This window comes from Aethalodelphis obliquidens, unplaced genomic scaffold (assembly GCF_003676395.1).
Source record: "Aethalodelphis obliquidens isolate GAN/ISIS:26980383/991018 unplaced genomic scaffold, ASM367639v1 scaffold8, whole genome shotgun sequence".
Lineage (NCBI taxonomy): Eukaryota > Metazoa > Chordata > Mammalia > Artiodactyla > Delphinidae > Aethalodelphis > Aethalodelphis obliquidens.
Genome location: NW_020837952.1, coordinates 7,232,997 through 7,249,417, shown reverse-complemented (window position 1 = coordinate 7,249,417; position 16,421 = coordinate 7,232,997). Strand labels below are relative to the sequence as shown.

At 55.3% G+C, this 16,421-nt stretch overlaps 2 protein-coding genes across 5 annotated transcripts; both read left to right on the top strand.

The window, feature by feature from the left end:
• The first annotated feature begins 100 nt into the window (after positions 1-100).
• Positions 101-14,134, top strand: STAC3 (SH3 and cysteine rich domain 3). 4 transcript variants are annotated; one of them, XM_027106765.1, is made up of 13 exons: positions 101-1,715; positions 2,464-2,524; positions 2,787-3,048; positions 3,292-3,389; positions 3,603-3,675; positions 4,557-4,654; positions 6,020-6,086; positions 6,269-6,318; positions 6,603-6,688; positions 6,873-6,924; positions 7,014-7,151; positions 13,401-13,439; positions 14,020-14,134. In XM_027106765.1, the coding sequence occupies exons 2-13, from the start codon at positions 2,465-2,467 to the stop codon at positions 14,104-14,106; spliced, it is 1,110 nt and encodes a 369-aa protein (XP_026962566.1). In that variant the 5' UTR covers positions 101-1,715; position 2,464; the 3' UTR covers positions 14,107-14,134. The 4 variants fall into 4 exon arrangements, with proteins under 4 accessions (XP_026962566.1, XP_026962568.1, XP_026962567.1 ...); XM_027106767.1 differs by lacking the exon at positions 7,014-7,151; XM_027106766.1 differs by lacking the exons at positions 13,401-13,439; positions 14,020-14,134 and adding an exon at positions 7,330-9,672.
• On the top strand, positions 14,127-16,420 carry COXFA4L2 (cytochrome c oxidase hypoxia associated subunit FA4L2). Its single transcript, XM_027106770.1, has 4 exons — positions 14,127-14,244; positions 14,600-14,688; positions 15,488-15,548; positions 15,672-16,420. The coding sequence occupies exons 1-4, from the start codon at positions 14,188-14,190 to the stop codon at positions 15,726-15,728; spliced, it is 264 nt and encodes an 87-aa protein (XP_026962571.1). The 5' UTR covers positions 14,127-14,187; the 3' UTR covers positions 15,729-16,420.
• The last annotated feature ends 1 nt before the right edge of the window (position 16,421 follows it).

Sequence of the window (16,421 nt, the reverse complement as noted above, 5' to 3'; positions counted from 1 at the left end):
AGATGTCATACTATCCAGGTGTGCTTAGCAGTCCCTGTCCTGTGCAGCTGAAGAAAGGTGAAGAGCAGAAGTCACTTGCCTGTAAGATAATAGAGCTTTCCTCTGTCTTCCCAAAGCTAGCCCTGTTGTTGTGCAGCCTGTCAGACGAGGGCCATTAAAGAGCCTGTTGACCCAGAACCATCCAGCAGCCCCTGCTGAAAAATGTCACCCACCCCTTAAGGAAAAAAGAACAGTAGGCAGAAATGACATAGCACATTGCCCTGGAAATCCCTTGTGTATGGGTAGCAGTATCTCTCTAGCCAGCCTCCTCTGAAGCTTGTCTGGCCCAACCTCCAACATAATCCTTTACTTCTTACAGATACAAGGGATAAAGCAGCACGACATTACCACCTCCAAATTGCCCTGCTCTGAGATGGGAGTGTCTCCTTTTTCAGCCATGTCACAGCTCAGACTAGGAAAAGGCTGCATCCCTGTGAGATAATGCCAGATACCTCATTGACCCATCAGATCATATGCATCAGAAGAAAGAGATGGAATCAGGGAATCAGAATGATAAAGGAAGCTTGAGGCTTGGCCATCCTACCTCCAAGAGTCTGCAGTTCCCATGGGAAAGGGGACGTTACTTACAGATGATAAAAACTCCATGTGTGACAGCTATTGCCTTCTGTCCAATATTAACAAAACAATCTGTACGTGATCATTAGACCCTCACTCCCCCAGAACCCCTCAGATGGAAGTCCCAGCCTGGCCTTTTTCAATAGCTCTTAGAGTTCCTTTCACCCTGCGGACAAGATTTTAGAGGAATAGGGGAAAGATATCTCTGGGGGCAGCTGGAGGGAACAAAGCAGTACTACATGTTCTTCACTCCTTTACAGGATAGCAGCAAGGTACCCTTCTAACTACCCATGGATAAGAAAGCAATCTAGTTTGGCTGATAGGAGAGCTCTGAAAATTCGAATGTTCCTTTCTTCACCAGTTTCCAAGCCCTTTCCTTCCTAAAGATTGGAGGCTAGATCGATGCTTGAGGGTAAAAAAAAAAAAAAAACATGGCCACAAGAAGATGGTGGCTGAGAAATCGAAGGCTAGTTCCTAAAGTAGATCCAGGGAAGGTAGAATTGGAGAGATGTTTGGACCTTGGGAAAAGGATGGAGAAGCCTGTTTATAATTCATCTTCACCTTTAGTCATTTAAAATCACCCACATGAAGGAATGCCCTGGCGGTCCTGTGGTTAGGACTCCGCGTTTTCACTGCCAAGGGCCCAGGTTCCATCCCTGGACGGGGAACTAAGATCCCACAAGCCACACACACAGAGTGTGACCAAAAAAAAAAAAAATCACCCATATGAGTATGCGGTATGTCCCTTCCTGAATTTAGCCAGTTCTGACCTGCACACCATAGATGAAAAACCAGGCAACAGCAGCTCTGGGGGGATGGGAGGAGTTAGGGTCCAGCCCTCCCCGTGTCCAATTTCTCTGTGTCAGCTGTTGTCGCTCAGCTGTCCACTTTCCTCCAGCCCTGTCATTTCAGCTCTGACACCAAGGCGAGAGGCTAGGAGGTCTACAAACACCGTCTGGGTAGCTGGTGTGAGTACAGAGAGTACTGGGGGGGCTTAGCCCCCAAGGAAGAAGACCAGCCCTCCCCCAGCACCACCGTCAAGATCCCAGGGGCTCCCTCTTTCCTCCACAGGCTGTGGACTGACTTAGGGAATTCCAAACGTAAGTTGCCTCTTCATCCTCTTTCCATTTCCAGGACTGCTCACCCAAGCTTCCCCAATCCATAGTCTATTCCGCTTCTTCATTTCTCTGCTTGTCTGTGAGTAGTTTGGGTTTTAGGAATAAAATTATTATTATTCTACTCCAGGACAAGAGCTAGGATTAGAGGGTGGGGTGGGGGTGGGATCAGGGGAATGGAGTAGTAAGGGAAGGAAAGGCTCATATTACTCTGAAAACTTAAAATAGCTGAGGCCTGAGGCAGGCTGGGAACTAGGCACTGGGCCCCCAGGGCTCAAGAGAGAGGTAGAGGAGAACAAATGTCCCCAGCCCATCCCTCCTTGCATGCTTGTGGACACACACATTAAACCTCTTGAAAGGGGATCTGGGAAGGTGTGTGTCACATTTCTATTGCCCACAGATTCCCAAGAGAAACAAAGTACCTGTAGGAAAATCCCTAAACCACACAGCCTTGTGCACTGTCTTGGGGGTGTAAACTCTGGGGTTGCCCCTCATGGTAGAAGTATGGTTATTGGTTTGAGGAACTGGTTGGGAAGGTCTTTAGTCTGTTGGGCTTTTCTCTGGACTTGCATAGAATCTTTCTGCTCATAAGCCTTATGGAAGGATCTCTGTTTAACCAAATTTCTCCCAAAGCCTCCCCTCCAAGGACCACCCCACTGCAAGGGACAGGAATATGGGAGGGAAGAATGGCAGTCAGGGATTAGATTTCACAGTGGGGTCCAACCTCTTGCAGGATGACAGAAAAGGAGGTGCTGGAGTCCTCCTCCTTCCCAGCAGAGACTCGGCAAAGTGGGGTGAGTCTGGGCTTCTGACCACTGGGTGGGGGGAGCTGGGAAACCGCTGCAGCCCTTGAAGAAAAGTGCTTGAATTGATCTCACTTGTATATGACTCATTTATTGTTAAAACGCTAGCTAGCACCCACAGCCCCTGATACCCCCTAATCCTGGGGTGTGCCCCTTGCCCCAGGCTAGAAAAATGTAGTTAGCTTCAGCCTTACCTACTCTAGAAAGCAAGACAGTTCTTTTAACATTGGGTCTCCTTCACTCCCTCCCTCAGCTACAGCGGCTGAAGCAATTATTCAGGAAGGAGTCTACAGGGACAAAGGAGATGGAGCTTCCCCCAGAGCCCCAGGCCAATGGGGAGGCAGTGGGAGCTGGGGGTGGGCCCATCTACTACATCTATGAGGAAGAGGAGGAAGAAGAGGAGGAGGAGCCACCCCCAGAACCTCCTAAGCTTGTTAATGATAAGCCCCACAAATTCAAAGATCATTTCTTCAAGAAGCCCAAGTTCTGTGATGTCTGTGCCCGGATGATTGTGCGTGAGTCATGAAGGGAAGTGGAGAGTGTGATGTCGAAGGCAGGGGGTGGGGGAAAGGGTTTAGGAAAGGAGTATTTGTATATCAGACAGGCTGTGGTAAGATTTGGCTTTAAGAAAATACTATTCCAGACTGAGAGTGTTGGGTCCCAGACAGAAAAAGGACCTAAGAGCTAGAGTAGCAGCAATGGTACAAAGGGGAAGGGAAATCAGGAACCTCACCCAGATGTTCTCCCCATCTCCCAAGTCAACAACAAATTTGGGCTTCGCTGTAAGAACTGCAAAACTAACATCCACGAACACTGTCAGTCCTATGTGGAGATGCAGAGATGCTTCGGCAAGATCGTGAGTAGGCTCTGGGGAGCAAGAAAGTAGAAGGGAGGGGACGCGTTGCCAGCTACCTCCTTGCCAGTCCCTCCTCAAATCATCCCACCCATTTCCCCGCTTTTTTTTCCTCAACCCATCTCTTACTCCAAGAAGGGGTGAATACTCACGGGAGAGATGGGTTCTGGGCCCTACCTTGTTATCTCTAATGCTTTCTCCCATCCAATCCTACAGCCCCCTGGTTTCCGTCGGGCCTATAGCTCCCCTCTCTACAGCAACCAGCAGTACGCTTGTGTCAAAGATCTCTGTAAGTGCCCCATACGGGACCTGAGGGAATGGGCAAGCCTAGAGATGGTTTCAGCACGATCTCCAGATTGGGAAGCCAAATTCTGAAACAGACTCTATTTCCCATGGTTTTCGCTCAATCTAATATTTTAGCCATCTTGGATGCAGAGTCAGTATTCCCCTGTTTTATAACAGAGGGAGATAAGATTTAGCACGGGCTTTGTACAGTAAGAAAGAGACAGATAAGAAAGAGACAGAACCAAGACTGAAACCTTCTTCTGCCTGACTTCAAACTCTGCTCTTCATATGCAAAACCATTTCTAAGCATGAAGCAGACTGTCCTCATCCTTGTTAGAGCATAGTGCCAGACTCAGGGCCAGACCAAGAGCTGTGGGCATCCTGGGCAGATTCATAATTTGGCAACCCTTAAAAGTGTATTTGTTGACAATTTGCTCAACATTTATTTGGAGGAGAGGCTGAACTCTGTGAGGAGCATGGATGGAAAAAGAAGAACCCACTGGTGGTAGTACCCCAGCTTGCACATGCCACTCAGCGGAACAAAAGCCAGCAGTTAAAGGACCACTCTCCTTAAAAGGAAAATAGTGATTCTGAGCATTCCCCAACTCCCAAGCAACTCATTAGCAGAGTTGTCTTTCCAACATCATATAATGCTCTGCCTGGAAGGAGTGCTGGTAAATATTTTTCTCCATCACATTTCCAGTGATGTCTTTAGAGCTCTTTATAAATTGATGACCCTAGGTATACCCAGCTGACATTTTGCTAATTCTAAACACACACGCACCTACTCAGTCCCATCTCTCCCTTACTTAAGAGGTCTCTCTTTCCTCTAAGCCTTTTTCTGCCTCTCCAGTAATGTCTCCTTTCTTCTCCCATTCCAACTAGCTGCTGCCAATCGCAATGACCCTGTGTTTGAAACCCTTCGCAGTGGGGTGATCATGGCAAACAAGGAACGGAAGAAGGGACAGGCAGATAAAAAAAATGTGAGCACCCAGTTTTCCTACTGAGGCCTTCCAGAGACCCCATGGAGCAGGTCCTGTCTCCTCTCTGGAAAGCTGACAGAAGTAGGAATCCTCTTCCCCTAAAATTGCACATAACCCAACAGACAAATTTTTGCACGCAATTTTAAAAGGCCTCAGTTTAACAACTCCTGCCATAGCATGTGTTTACTCCAGGAACTCCCTTCTGAAATTGTCAGATAAACCACCATAACTAACTAAAGGCTAGGCCCCAGGGCCCTGGCATTGCCAGGCAACAGAGGAAAAGCTATGCTTTTGGATTTGGAGAGGAGAGCTTGTCATGCCAACTAATCAGAGAATTCTAGAGCCCCCCCAAGGGTCCATGAAGGTAATCTGGTCTGACCCATTTATCCTATAGATGAGGAAACTGAGGCACAAAGCTTGTGGCCAAGAGCACCTTCATTTCCTTTTGTAATAGGTTACTAGATTGGTAATACAATAGACGTATTCAGTTCAGCAAGGAATTTGTTAGCATATCCTTATATCTTTCTGGACAACAAGGATGGACTAATGTGGATAATGGTTACAGTTAGATGGATTCCTAAAATTGGTTGAATGACAGCACCCAAAGGATTCTGGTCCTTTAGGGAGTTTCCAACTAGAGGGAGATTTCTGATGCTTTATGACATGATTTAGTCCTTAGTCCTCACCTATGGACATTTTTCTCACTGATACAAATGAAGATATAAATGATATATCCCATTAAGTTTGTGGGAAACCTAGGAGGGAAAACTCATACACTGAATAATATATTCAAAAATCTTACAGACTAGAAGAAAGACCAAGAACTAATCATCCAAAATTGTGTAAGGAAAAATACCTAACTGTTCTTGGATCAAAAAATGAAAATCAACTGCACAAAAACAGAACTAGAGATCTGGCCTCAAAGTAGTTGATATGAAAGTTGGGTGTAAATTAGGGATTTCTTGGAGTGAGCTGTGACTTATAAGGCACTATCAATGTGATCTGACTGCTTCCAGAAAGGCTAGCCCACTCGGGTTCTGTTCTCTTAAGGGAATTCTAAAAATTGTGCTGCCCATTTTTCTCTTACACACTGTAGTATTTTTAAGGGCAGACATTATAGTAAAGGACATGGATTTTGCAAGGTAGTGAGCTTCCTGTCAACTACATTCAAGCACAAAGTGGGTGGTCACCTGCCATGTTGTTTCAGAGGAAGTCCCTCCATTAGGCAGGTGGTTGACTAGATACTTCTTCCAAGGCTCCTTCCAACACTGAGATCCTATTCTCTAGTTCTCTGGCCTGACTTGAGAGCCAGGGCAAGCATGGGTTTCCAAGACAGCATCTTCCTAACTCTAGTGCCCTCTCCAGTCTCTAGCAGCCATGATGGAAGAGGAGCCAGAGTCTGCCAGACTACAGGAAGGCAAACCCCAGGATGGTGAGTAACACTCACCTCCATCCATAGAGATGGAGGAGGGTCAGGGCTCAGCTGTGGCACAGGAGATGGAGGGCCAAAGAGCATGCCAGGTTTGGAGGTAAGAGGCCCTGGAACAGAAAGGTAAGGGATTGAGGGCTACACTCCAGAAGCCAGAGACAATTTGTCGGTGTTTCCCATTCCAGGAAACCCTGAAGGGGATAAGAAAGCTGAAAAGAAGACACCTGATGACAAAGTGAGAATATTTTCTCCCTGTGGGGACCCCAGTCCTCTCCCCAACCTAGGTCTGACACCACTCACGCCACTCACGGCCTCAGCAGAAGCTCACACTTATTCCATGGGTTCCAATCATTAACCTGTCTTCTCCACCACCTCACACAGCCAACACATTCGTCTTAGTTCAGGGACATGAAAGAGAGGTGGAATGTAGTGTGTCTAGAAAATACCCCTGGCCTTGCCTCCTGCCTCTCAGTCTGGGACAGAGGTGCCCTGAGACTCATCACCCCCTTTCACCCCCAGCACAAGCAGCCTGGCTTCCAGCAGTCTCATTACTTTGTGGCTCTCTATCGATTCAAAGCCCTGGAGAAGGACGATCTGGATTTCCCGTGAGAGGCCTTAGGATTGGGGTGGCGGTGTACTGGGAGTGGAGAGGGGAGAGCCCAGCTCCCTATGGGAAAGGAAAAGGGGGGACTCAGGCATGGAGCCTATTTGGGGCTGGACCTGGGCACAGCCAAGGGACTGAATGTGTAAGGCTCCTAAATCTCAGAGGCCCCTTCCTTCCTCTCCCAGGCCTGGAGAGAAGATCACAGTCATTGATGACTCCAATGAGGAGTGGTGGCGGGTAAGAGAAATGTCTGAGACTCGGGTGGGACATGGGTTGAGTTTAGAACCAGAGATTGTGAGATTAATTACGCCTACCATCTCCTTTAGGGGAAAATAGGGGAGAAGGTCGGATTTTTCCCTCCAAACTTCATCATTCGGGTCCGGTCTGGAGAGCGTGTGCACCGCGTAACGAGATCCTTCGTGGGGAACCGCGAGATAGGGCAGATCACTCTCAAGAAGGACCAGGTAGCTCTGGTGCCCCAACTCAACCCCAGGCCCAGAGGCTTCTCTGCAAACTACACTCCTTGCAGATCTTAACCCATTAATGGGGCTAGATTGGGCCTCCATAACTCTGGACTCCCCTACTCAGCTCTTCTACTGTTTTCTCTTGATTCCCCTCCTCCCTCGTCCCTTAATCCTTTAGATTGTGGTGCAGAAAGGAGATGAAGCCGGTGGCTACGTCAAGGTCTACACCGGCCGCAAGGTGGGGCTGTTTCCCACCGACTTCCTGGAGGAGATTTAGGCGTGAAGACGCCTGCTGGCGGGAGATAACCAAACCCCATTCTGGGCAGGCCCAGTGGAGGTTGGGGAGAAAAGGGGCGAAAGCAACTATACTGCTGGGTGGGGGAGATGGGAAGGCCCGCCGGAACGTGACGGTGCTTCCGGGAAGGGACTGGTTCCCGTCCCCCTCCCCCGCCGAGGGCGTCGGATACTTGGTGCCGGGAGCAGCCTCACTCGCAACCCCTCAGGTCCAGCCTTTGAGATCTGGAAAAAGAACGCGTCTCCACTAGGGAGACGGGAGGGGGCATTGAGGCGAACCATCGAATGTTGCGAATTTATTAAAGTTTTGACAAAAGTTAGAAAAGTTTACCGTTTAACTGGGGGCCGAGGGGAGAGGGAGGAGAGAGGGCCTGGGAAGGGGTGGCGAATCTTCCCCAGTTCTCCCCTCACTACCATGGTGCGAGGTGGGGAGACAGATGCGTCCGCCAGGCAGGGCCTCTGTCGTCAATGAAGAAAGGGGAGCTGGACTGGGGTCACGGCCCCCGCGCCTCTGCTGCTGGGAGCAGGATCGGGTAGCAGGGTAGGTCCCACTAGCTCTTAGTGATTTCGCCGTGGGCAGCCCCTTGCATTTCCGAACCTGGCTCAGTTCCGAGCTAGGCCGCCAGGGGGCGATGCAAGATCTCGGTTGAAGTGCGAGGGACGGGGGTGGGGGGGCGGGGGGAGAGAACCGGAGACACCAAGCCTGAGACCCTGGTCCTGTAAGGGGGTGGGGTGCGTGCCGTCTCCATGGCAACACTTCCTCAAGTCCTCCGGGAACTGAGCGAGCGAGACGGGGGGGTGGGGGCCTGACCCCTCCCGCGCGGCCCCCGCCCCAGCCCTTTGCGACAGGTACCAAGTGAGAGGGCGCGGGGCAGACAGCTAAGCAGCTCAAGCGGAGACCCCCCCTGCGGTGCGCCGTATGTAAATTATATTTGCATATGCAAATATGCAAATGTACCAGCCCAGGTCGCGGTGGCAGGTGGCGGGGAGCGGGAAGGTGTAGGAAAGGGAGCTGGAGGAGACGAGGAGTTTAGGGACCTGGGAGCGGACCAGTGAGCGGCAGCCTGGGGTGGCCGCTGGAGTGGGGCTGGCTGAGGGTCTTGAGCTAGATGGCGGGTGGGGGAGGGTCAGCCTGGCCAGTCAAGAGATCCTCTTCTCTTCTGCCGGTTGTCAGCCAGGCCTGAGGTTGGCACCGCCTAGCAAGGTTGGCAGCGGGAGCCCGGGCACCATCTGCTGCTGGCGGGGGGAGGGCAGAGTCTCAGCTGGGCTGGGGAAGAGGAGGGCCCGGGACGGGAGCGCCCCCCTTCGTTCCAGAAAGCTGAGGTGTGTTGCGGGTAGGGAAGCACACGAGAAGACTCGCCTCAGAACCTGGTTCGGTTTCCTGTTCCCTTTGCCCTTGACTGATCCGGACGCCTCGGGGCGGCGGCGGGGTCATAAAGGGAAGCTCAGGCAGCCCCCTCGAATCACGCTTGGGCTGGAATATCAGATCGCAGGCCCCCCTCCACCGCTGCACACAAACCTTTGCCCCCATCCCTCCTCACGATCCTACCACCAAAGCGGGGGACAGGGACGGATAGGGCTTGGGTCGCAATTCTTCATCAAGCGATCAAAGGGACTCAAAACCAGAGCCTCCCAAGATCCTCGAGAGCGCCCCCCACACACATAATGCTGAAACAAAACCAATTTACTGGCTCATTGGGCGGCAGTGCTGGTGTAGGGGTACCGAGAAACAGAAAGAGCTGCTGTTCTCTCCCCCTACACTCGGGGGGCACCCTCCTCCCCCGCCTCCCGGAGCCGGCAGCTGTCCCTAATTAGAGCGGCGGTTTAATTGGATTTATCAGCAGTTAATAGGAAATTAAGCAAAGGGCCCGAGAGAGGGAGGGTGGGAGGAGCGGGGAGGCTGACTGTGCCGAGTTCGAAGAACGGGTGCTGGGGTGTCAGGGGTGGGGACACAAGGTCCAGTTATAGCAATTGAGCCCCTTGGTCACACCCTCCCCCCAGTACTTGCCCTGCCCGTGGACCCTGGCCTGTTGGCAGAGAGCAGGTCTCAGGAGAGGGAGGCAGGAGGGACAGCGACCCTGTGTGAGCCCCCAACGCCCCCCACCCCTGCCAGCAGCCGCCTGGGTGATAGATGATGCTGCCTCACACTGCAAAGGTCATAAGTCTAGGCCAAGGAGCTGACTGAATTGAAAACAGACTGAAGGAGGGGCCGGGTTACTAGGGTCCAGAACACAACCCACATCCTACCCCTCCCCAGTGCCCACCCGGCTCTTAGCAAAGAAAGTGCCCCTTGAAGTCCGAAGATTGAGCAGCACCAGGGATGAGCCTGCCTCCTGGCTGTGTTGGGGATGTGCTGGGAGTCTCCCTATGCGGTTGCTAATATCCCTCTATGGCTTTCCCACCTCTCCCCCAGCTACCCGGGTTGAGGCTGGCAGGGTCGGCTGTGGCCAGAGAGGCCTAAGGTCTACACCACTGGCCCTGGGGGCCAAGAAAGGAAGTTTGTAGGCAGTCAAGCAGGGGCGCAGGGTCCACAGCTCCAGGAATCTCCTATCATCAGAACCTCATTATATGGCTAGACTAGCAAGGCCTGCTTCAGGGATCCCAGTGACCTCTCTGCCACACTTCGCCACGGCAGGGCACAGGCAGCAGCTCTGGCATGTGTGGGTGTGAAACTCTGAGTGTGTGGGGGGAGGGGGGAAGGGGATTTCTCTGTGCCCCTGCTGATTATGGGTGTCTGTGTCCCTGCTCTGTAGTGTGTGTGTGTGTGTCTGTGCCCTGAATGTGTGAGGTGTGTCTATCAAGAGTCTCAGGTGTTGTGTTTGTGTATATGTGTGGACCCCTGGTATGTGTGCCCCTGGTGTGAGCCTGTGCCGCTGAGTATGTGTCTTGTCCCCGATCAGCCCCACCCCCAACCTCTTAAGATTTTTGGCTGTCTTAGCCCCTGGGTGTCAGATGTACATATGTGTTTTGACGGGTCTACGTGTCTGTGCATTCTTCACTGCTGCGTGTGCCCCGCGTGTGGGCATTTACATGCGCTTCTGCCTGTAGGACCGTGTATGTGTGAGAACCAGGAAAAGCTTCTGGTGAGTGTGTGTTGTTCGGGCGTCTCTGCCTGCAGGTGTGTGTGCCTCAGTGACAGTGCGTGGGCGTGTGCCTGGGTGTGAGCCGCGCGGCGGCGTATATTCGAATGACAGTGTGACGCACGCACGCACGCTCGTGTATGTGTGTGTGTGTGTGTGTGCGCGCGCGCGCGCGTGTGTGCTTGCCAGGGTGAGTCTCCCGCCCCCGCCCCTTCCTCTCCCCATTTCTATTCCTCTCTCCTCTCCGAGCGGGCTTGGCTCCGCCGTCTGCATCATCTCCATCCATTATTGAAGAAAGAGCCGCGTCCGCTCCAATCACATCAACACCCCCCGCCCCCCTCAGTTCCGCTCGCCCCGCGGCCCCTCTGGGTGCTGGGGAGTGGGGGAGCCGCAGCGCGGCGGGTGCGCCGGGCAGTAGCTGACTCATGACCCTATGTCCAGAGCTGGGCCAGGCACCGGAACGCCGGGGTCCCGGGCGGAGAGCGCTTTGCATAAACAGATGGCGCAGGCGTCTTTGTCTCGCTGGTTCGTTCGCTGCGCGGCTCCCGGCTCCGCGGCTGTCTGGCTGATGCAATCATGATCATCTCAGAGCCTCGGGACCCGGCGTCCTTAATAGCGGCAGAGGGGGTCAGGGGCCCCGGGGCTCCCGAGCAGATGCTGGGCACTGTGTCTTCCAACCCTGGCGCCCCCTCCACGCCGCACTGCTGCAGAGGGAAGAAGGAGCCCGCGCCAAGGTGATGGGCGTGTGGAGGTGACCGGGAAGAGGACCCTGGGCAGTGCCCCGAGGTGTCCCCAGGCTGTCCCGTTTGACTGCTGCAGAACCCCAGGGGCAGCAAGGCAGAGAATAGGAATAGAACCGGGGAATGGGAGGGGGGAGAAAGACAGTGACAGAGAGAGAGGCATTTGTAAAGAGAGGCACAGCGATGTAGAGCAATGTAGAGGGAAGGAGAGACGAACGGAGGGAGACACAGAGAAACAGATGCAGGGGGACACAGCCAGGTAAAGAGAGCTGCAGAGGGAGAGACAGAATGAGAAGGAACAGAGAGACAGTGATAGGGTCTGAAGCAGACCCAGAAAAAATGGGCAGCCCGAGACTGGGGCAGGTAGGGTCAGAGGGCGGAGAGCAGTCTCGGGGCGGAGGCGGATTCCCGGGCATCTGGGGCAGCCCAGCCTGGCGAGAGAAACTGGCCTGAACCTGGGGTGCCCGCAGCTGGCGAAGTGGGAGCTTCCTCGTCCCCTCTCCTTCCCTTCACTCGGCCCCACCTCACAACAGAAGAGTGGAAGTTGAGGGACCCACTGCCTTGGCGGTGGGAGTGGCAGGAACGGCTGACCTGCCAGCCCGACCGACACTCCTGGCACTAATTTACCTGCCCAAAAGCCGCGGGGCGCAGGGCCAGCGCGGCCCGATAGGGGACGCCTGAGGCATCGCCCCATAAGAGCTTGAGAGCAGCTCCGCCTCCAGGGGGCGTCCGCACCCACGGCCCCGCTGCCAACTTGTTCCGCGGAGTCCAGCTGCTTTTGACGTTCGGCTCCACCAGAGCGCGGATTAGTGTCTGTAAGGTTTAGGGCTCAGAGTCAGATCCCAGCGGGAACCCAGCCCGCCCCTGGCCACGCCTAATCCGCAGCTAATGACCTCTGTCGGCTCGGTCAGCGTGGCCTGAGTCCTTCTGGTGGGAAAATGCGGGGAGGTGGGAAGAAATGCGATGTGGAACCCAAGGAGTTCTGTGTCTCAGCTTGGCCCCAGAGACCACGATCCAGAGATGGGCGGGGCCTTAGAAATAGGGTCACCGACAAGGGGTCAGAGAGAAGTACCAGAAGCAGGTGAAGGGTCAAGGAGCCCCGGAGAGGCAAGCGCGAAAGCAGTAATGTAATAAGGAACTCCGGCGGAGGCCCAAGGCAGGAGAATCAACGGCGGCTCCAAGGAAAGAAGTGGGTCAGAGGGTCCTGAATGCGCTAGGCCCGGGTCACTGGAACTCACAAGAAAGGGCACCGGAAGGAGGGCGAGGGCCCAAGAAGCAAAGGGGCGCAGTACAGGGGCCAGACATCCCTATCAGCATCCTGGAGCCCCAGTTGTGCCACAAGAGCCCGATGTGCAGCCCAGCTGTGCGGCCCTCGAGCTCGAGCTCCAGGAGTGATTTTTAGTCCCAGAGACTGGAGGGCTAAGGGGGTGACAGGACACCCCAGCCCCTGACCCAGCCCTGGAGGTGCGGGTGCTCAGGAAGGGCCGGGCTCTGCGCTGCTCCAGGCTCTGACATCCCGTCAGTCGCCCTCCCCCGTCCCCCACACACGTAAGCAGTGAGTCTCTGTCTCTTTGTTCTCGCCGTGTCTCTGACACTTTATCTCATTATCCGCCGGAGGGAGGCGGAGAGCTCGGGACCCCGCAGCCTAATTACAGCCGCGCTTGTCAGCGCAGGAGGCTGGGGAGGTATCAGCTCGTGGCGAAAGCAGGAGGGCCCCCAGAAAGGGACTTTTCCCTCTCGGTGCTCTGAGGGGCACAGCGGTGGGTGCACAGCTCGCCCCTGCCTGGGCACCATGAGGCTCTGGAGGGGAGAAGTGAGAGAGCTCTGTAGGATGGGCTGCCAGGGCAGCAGTGGGGGAGGCAGGGAGGATGGAGGTTAGCGTGGAGTGGGGAGAGGTGGTTAGGGCTGCGCTCCTGGGTCCCTAGGACCCCAGTTTCCTGAAGACGGTGGCAGTGAGCTTTCCCACCCTGACAACATAGCATACACGAGAGTTCATACACCCCAGTTGGTCACGTAAAGGGAGGCAATCGCTCTACGACGCTTCTGTCTCTGTCTTTTTCTCTTTTCTCCTTCAACATCTTTTCTGTCTTTCCTCAGCTGTTTCCTTTACTCCATTCTCTTTCTCTCCATCACAGCCAGAGACAGAACGTGGCTTCCTTGGATGGCTAACCCAGGTAGGCAGGGGAAGGAAGTCTCTCTAGCCCCCAAACTTAACCAACTGATTTATTCTATTCTGAGTCAGGTGTAAGATAATACCCGGCTTCCCTGGCCTCCAAACACTGTTCCAGGCTAATCACAACACAACTTGGAGAAAGCAACTTGAAGAAACCACCCAGGACTAGAGCGGCTGGGGCAACTTTAGTGCTGTTGGTCTATCTGTCCCCCTCCTGTTCCCACTATAATGTGGAGGGAGACAGAACCAGGGCCCCCAAGACCTGCCAGCTCCTGGGTGGCTCTAGGGGTGTCAGGGAAGCATTACAGATGTCCTCATTCTTTCCTGGCCCCTCCTGGTCCCACCTGTGAACACTCCCACCTGCACTTTGCTGGAGGTCTGTCTGCCTGTCCCATGGTGAGTCCTTCCTCCCACTTCTGGATCCCCCTCAATCAGTCTGTGAGGCAGAGTCTGAGAGGCCTCTCCCTTGGACCAGCCCAAAGCCCAAAGCATGATGATGTCCCATGGGCCAGGGTCTGACCCCTTGGAGTGGAGAATGGATGAGCAGAAATGCCCCTGTTCCCCAACAATTCTCTTCCCAGCGAGCCTGGAACTGCCGTAGGGAGAGAGATTGGGGGCGGGGAAAGTCTAATGAAGCGGCCGGGCTGGGCCAGGCTGGGCTGGGCTGACCCCTCCCCAGAGAGGGGCGGGACCCCAGGAGGAGCAAGGGAGCAGGGACGCTGGAGAGGACCAGACACTGAAGAGGCGATATGGCAGGAACCAGCCTCGGAGCCCGCTTCTACCGGCAGATCAAGAGACATCCCGGGGTGAGTTTGGTCCCAGGAGCCATGATTCTACCTTCTAACTCTCTAGCTGCCCTGGTAACCCCCAAATCTCCCAGTACCCTGCCTCTTGCCTAGTTCCCCCAAAGCTCCTAATATTTCTTCAGGGTGCCCTCAATCCATCCCTGCAATATGCCCTCCGTGTCCCTTGAATCTACCTCAGACAGACTCGCAATAGGTTGAGGAAGACTACGGCAAAAATGTGGTGTGGGAGGTCCTCCCTCGCGGAAGGGAGGGGGCGCCAGACCCGGAGTGGGGGAGCGGGCGGGCCGAGCAGAAAAGCTTGTAAAGGGCGACTGGGAGGGGGCTGCCCCTGAAAGTTCCCTCTGTCTTCCCGCAGCTCATCCCGATGATCGGCTTCATTGGCCTGGGCATGGGCAGCGCTACGCTCTACTTGCTGCGACTCGCGCTGCGCAGCCCCGACGTCTGGTAAAGGCCGGGCTTGGGACGCAGGAAGGGGTCCTGGGTGGAGCAAGATGAGACAGGGACGCACAGGCCTCCCAGGAATGGTGGGAATGAAGGGTCCTCGCGGGAATCCCTAGGCAAGTGGTATCTCGGGGCTGGAGCCCGCTACTGACCTGCGAGGCCCCCGCCTTCGCTCGGGCCCACCAGACAGCTCACTCCTCAGTGGCTGGAGACTCGGCCCGCTTTGGGCTGCGGAACTAGCACCGCTCCCGGCCGCGTTGCCATGGTGACGCCGCTCTGCTGGCCGCCGGTGGCCTTCTGGTACCTCTGTCTCGCCGCCCAAGCGCTGGGGGTGTGGCCGGGTGAGCTGCTGGGGGCGCCTTTGGGGCCGGGGCGGCGCGGAGACCGCAAGCCCCGCCAGAGGCGGCGGGAGTGTAGGGTCCTTCAGCACGCAGGAGCACCCACGGCGTTGTCTGAATTCGAGGCACATCACTACAACCCCAGCGCCTCGGGATTTCTGCCTGATTCCCACCGCTCTGCTCTATGGGGCTAACCTGGGGTGACAAGGAGCAGGCGGGAGTCCCTGGGCCGGGTTGTCACGTCTGTCACCTGGCCCCAGGCTGACAATGCTGACAGCCTTCTTGTCTCACTTGTCAGCACCCGCTAACGTGACCCCTCCCCTCTCAGTCTCTGGGAAATGCCCCCCACCTCCGCGGAAGAGGGGGCGTGCTGGGGCGGGGGCGCAGACCCTGCGGGTGCCCTGAGGCTCCAGAGTCCTAGCTCCCAAAGAGAAAACCCTAACCCTCCCCCTCCCTCTCCACAGCTGGGACCGAAAGAACAACCCGGAGCCCTGGAACCGCCTGAGCCCCAATGACCAGTACAAGGTAACTCCCAGTGGCTTCAGGGTTGCACCTCCGTCCGCTCATCTCTTGATCCCAGCTGGTGCCTCCCACCCCAGCAAAGGGAGGCCTGGGGCACTCGGTGCAACCCTCCTTTCTCTCCTGTAGTTCCTTGCAGTTTCCACTGACTATAAGAAACTGAAGAAAGACCGGCCAGACTTCTAAGCCTGGCTGCAGAGCACGTCGATGTAAACCACCACCAGCCAGCCTACTCATTTCTTCCGCTCTCCACCGTCCACCCCAGGGCACCACTCTAGCCACCCTGTCCAGCTCCTGCTTACACAGGCCAGTTCCCACGAGGAGGGGAGGCAGCTCCACCCCTACCCTCTTCCCTTGCTCCCAGCAGCGGAAGCACCTCTGACCCTCAGCTTCAGTCCCACGAGGGGGGAGGGAAGGGGGAGTTAGGAGGGCAGGCAGTAGCCTGGGCAACCCAAAAGGCCCATGCCAGCCCCCCTGCCTCGCGGGCCTCACAGGGTGTGGTGCACACTACGTGTGGAGCGTGGCCTACGTGAGAGCCAAGACCAAGCAGAGGCCTGAGTGCCAAGTGACGTGGCGGGCCCCACGTTCGCCCAGGCTCTGGGCACCAGCCCAGGGGCGGTGCTACTTTGGCTCGACTGGGCTCCACCAGGCTCGTCACTGACAGCCCAGCCAGCCTGTGATGAGGCACCTACGCCCAAGGAGGTGAAGCTCGTTCCTCCCAGTGCCCAAGCCCCCTGCTTCCTGTGCCAATGGGCACCCCCTCCCGCTTCACACCTGGGCCTCCCCCTGCCTTCCCCACCCCTCCCTGCTCCCCTCCGTCCCCTGGGATCAAACAGAAGCAGCCGTGGGCAAAATACAATTTCATTTAACAAATTGAAT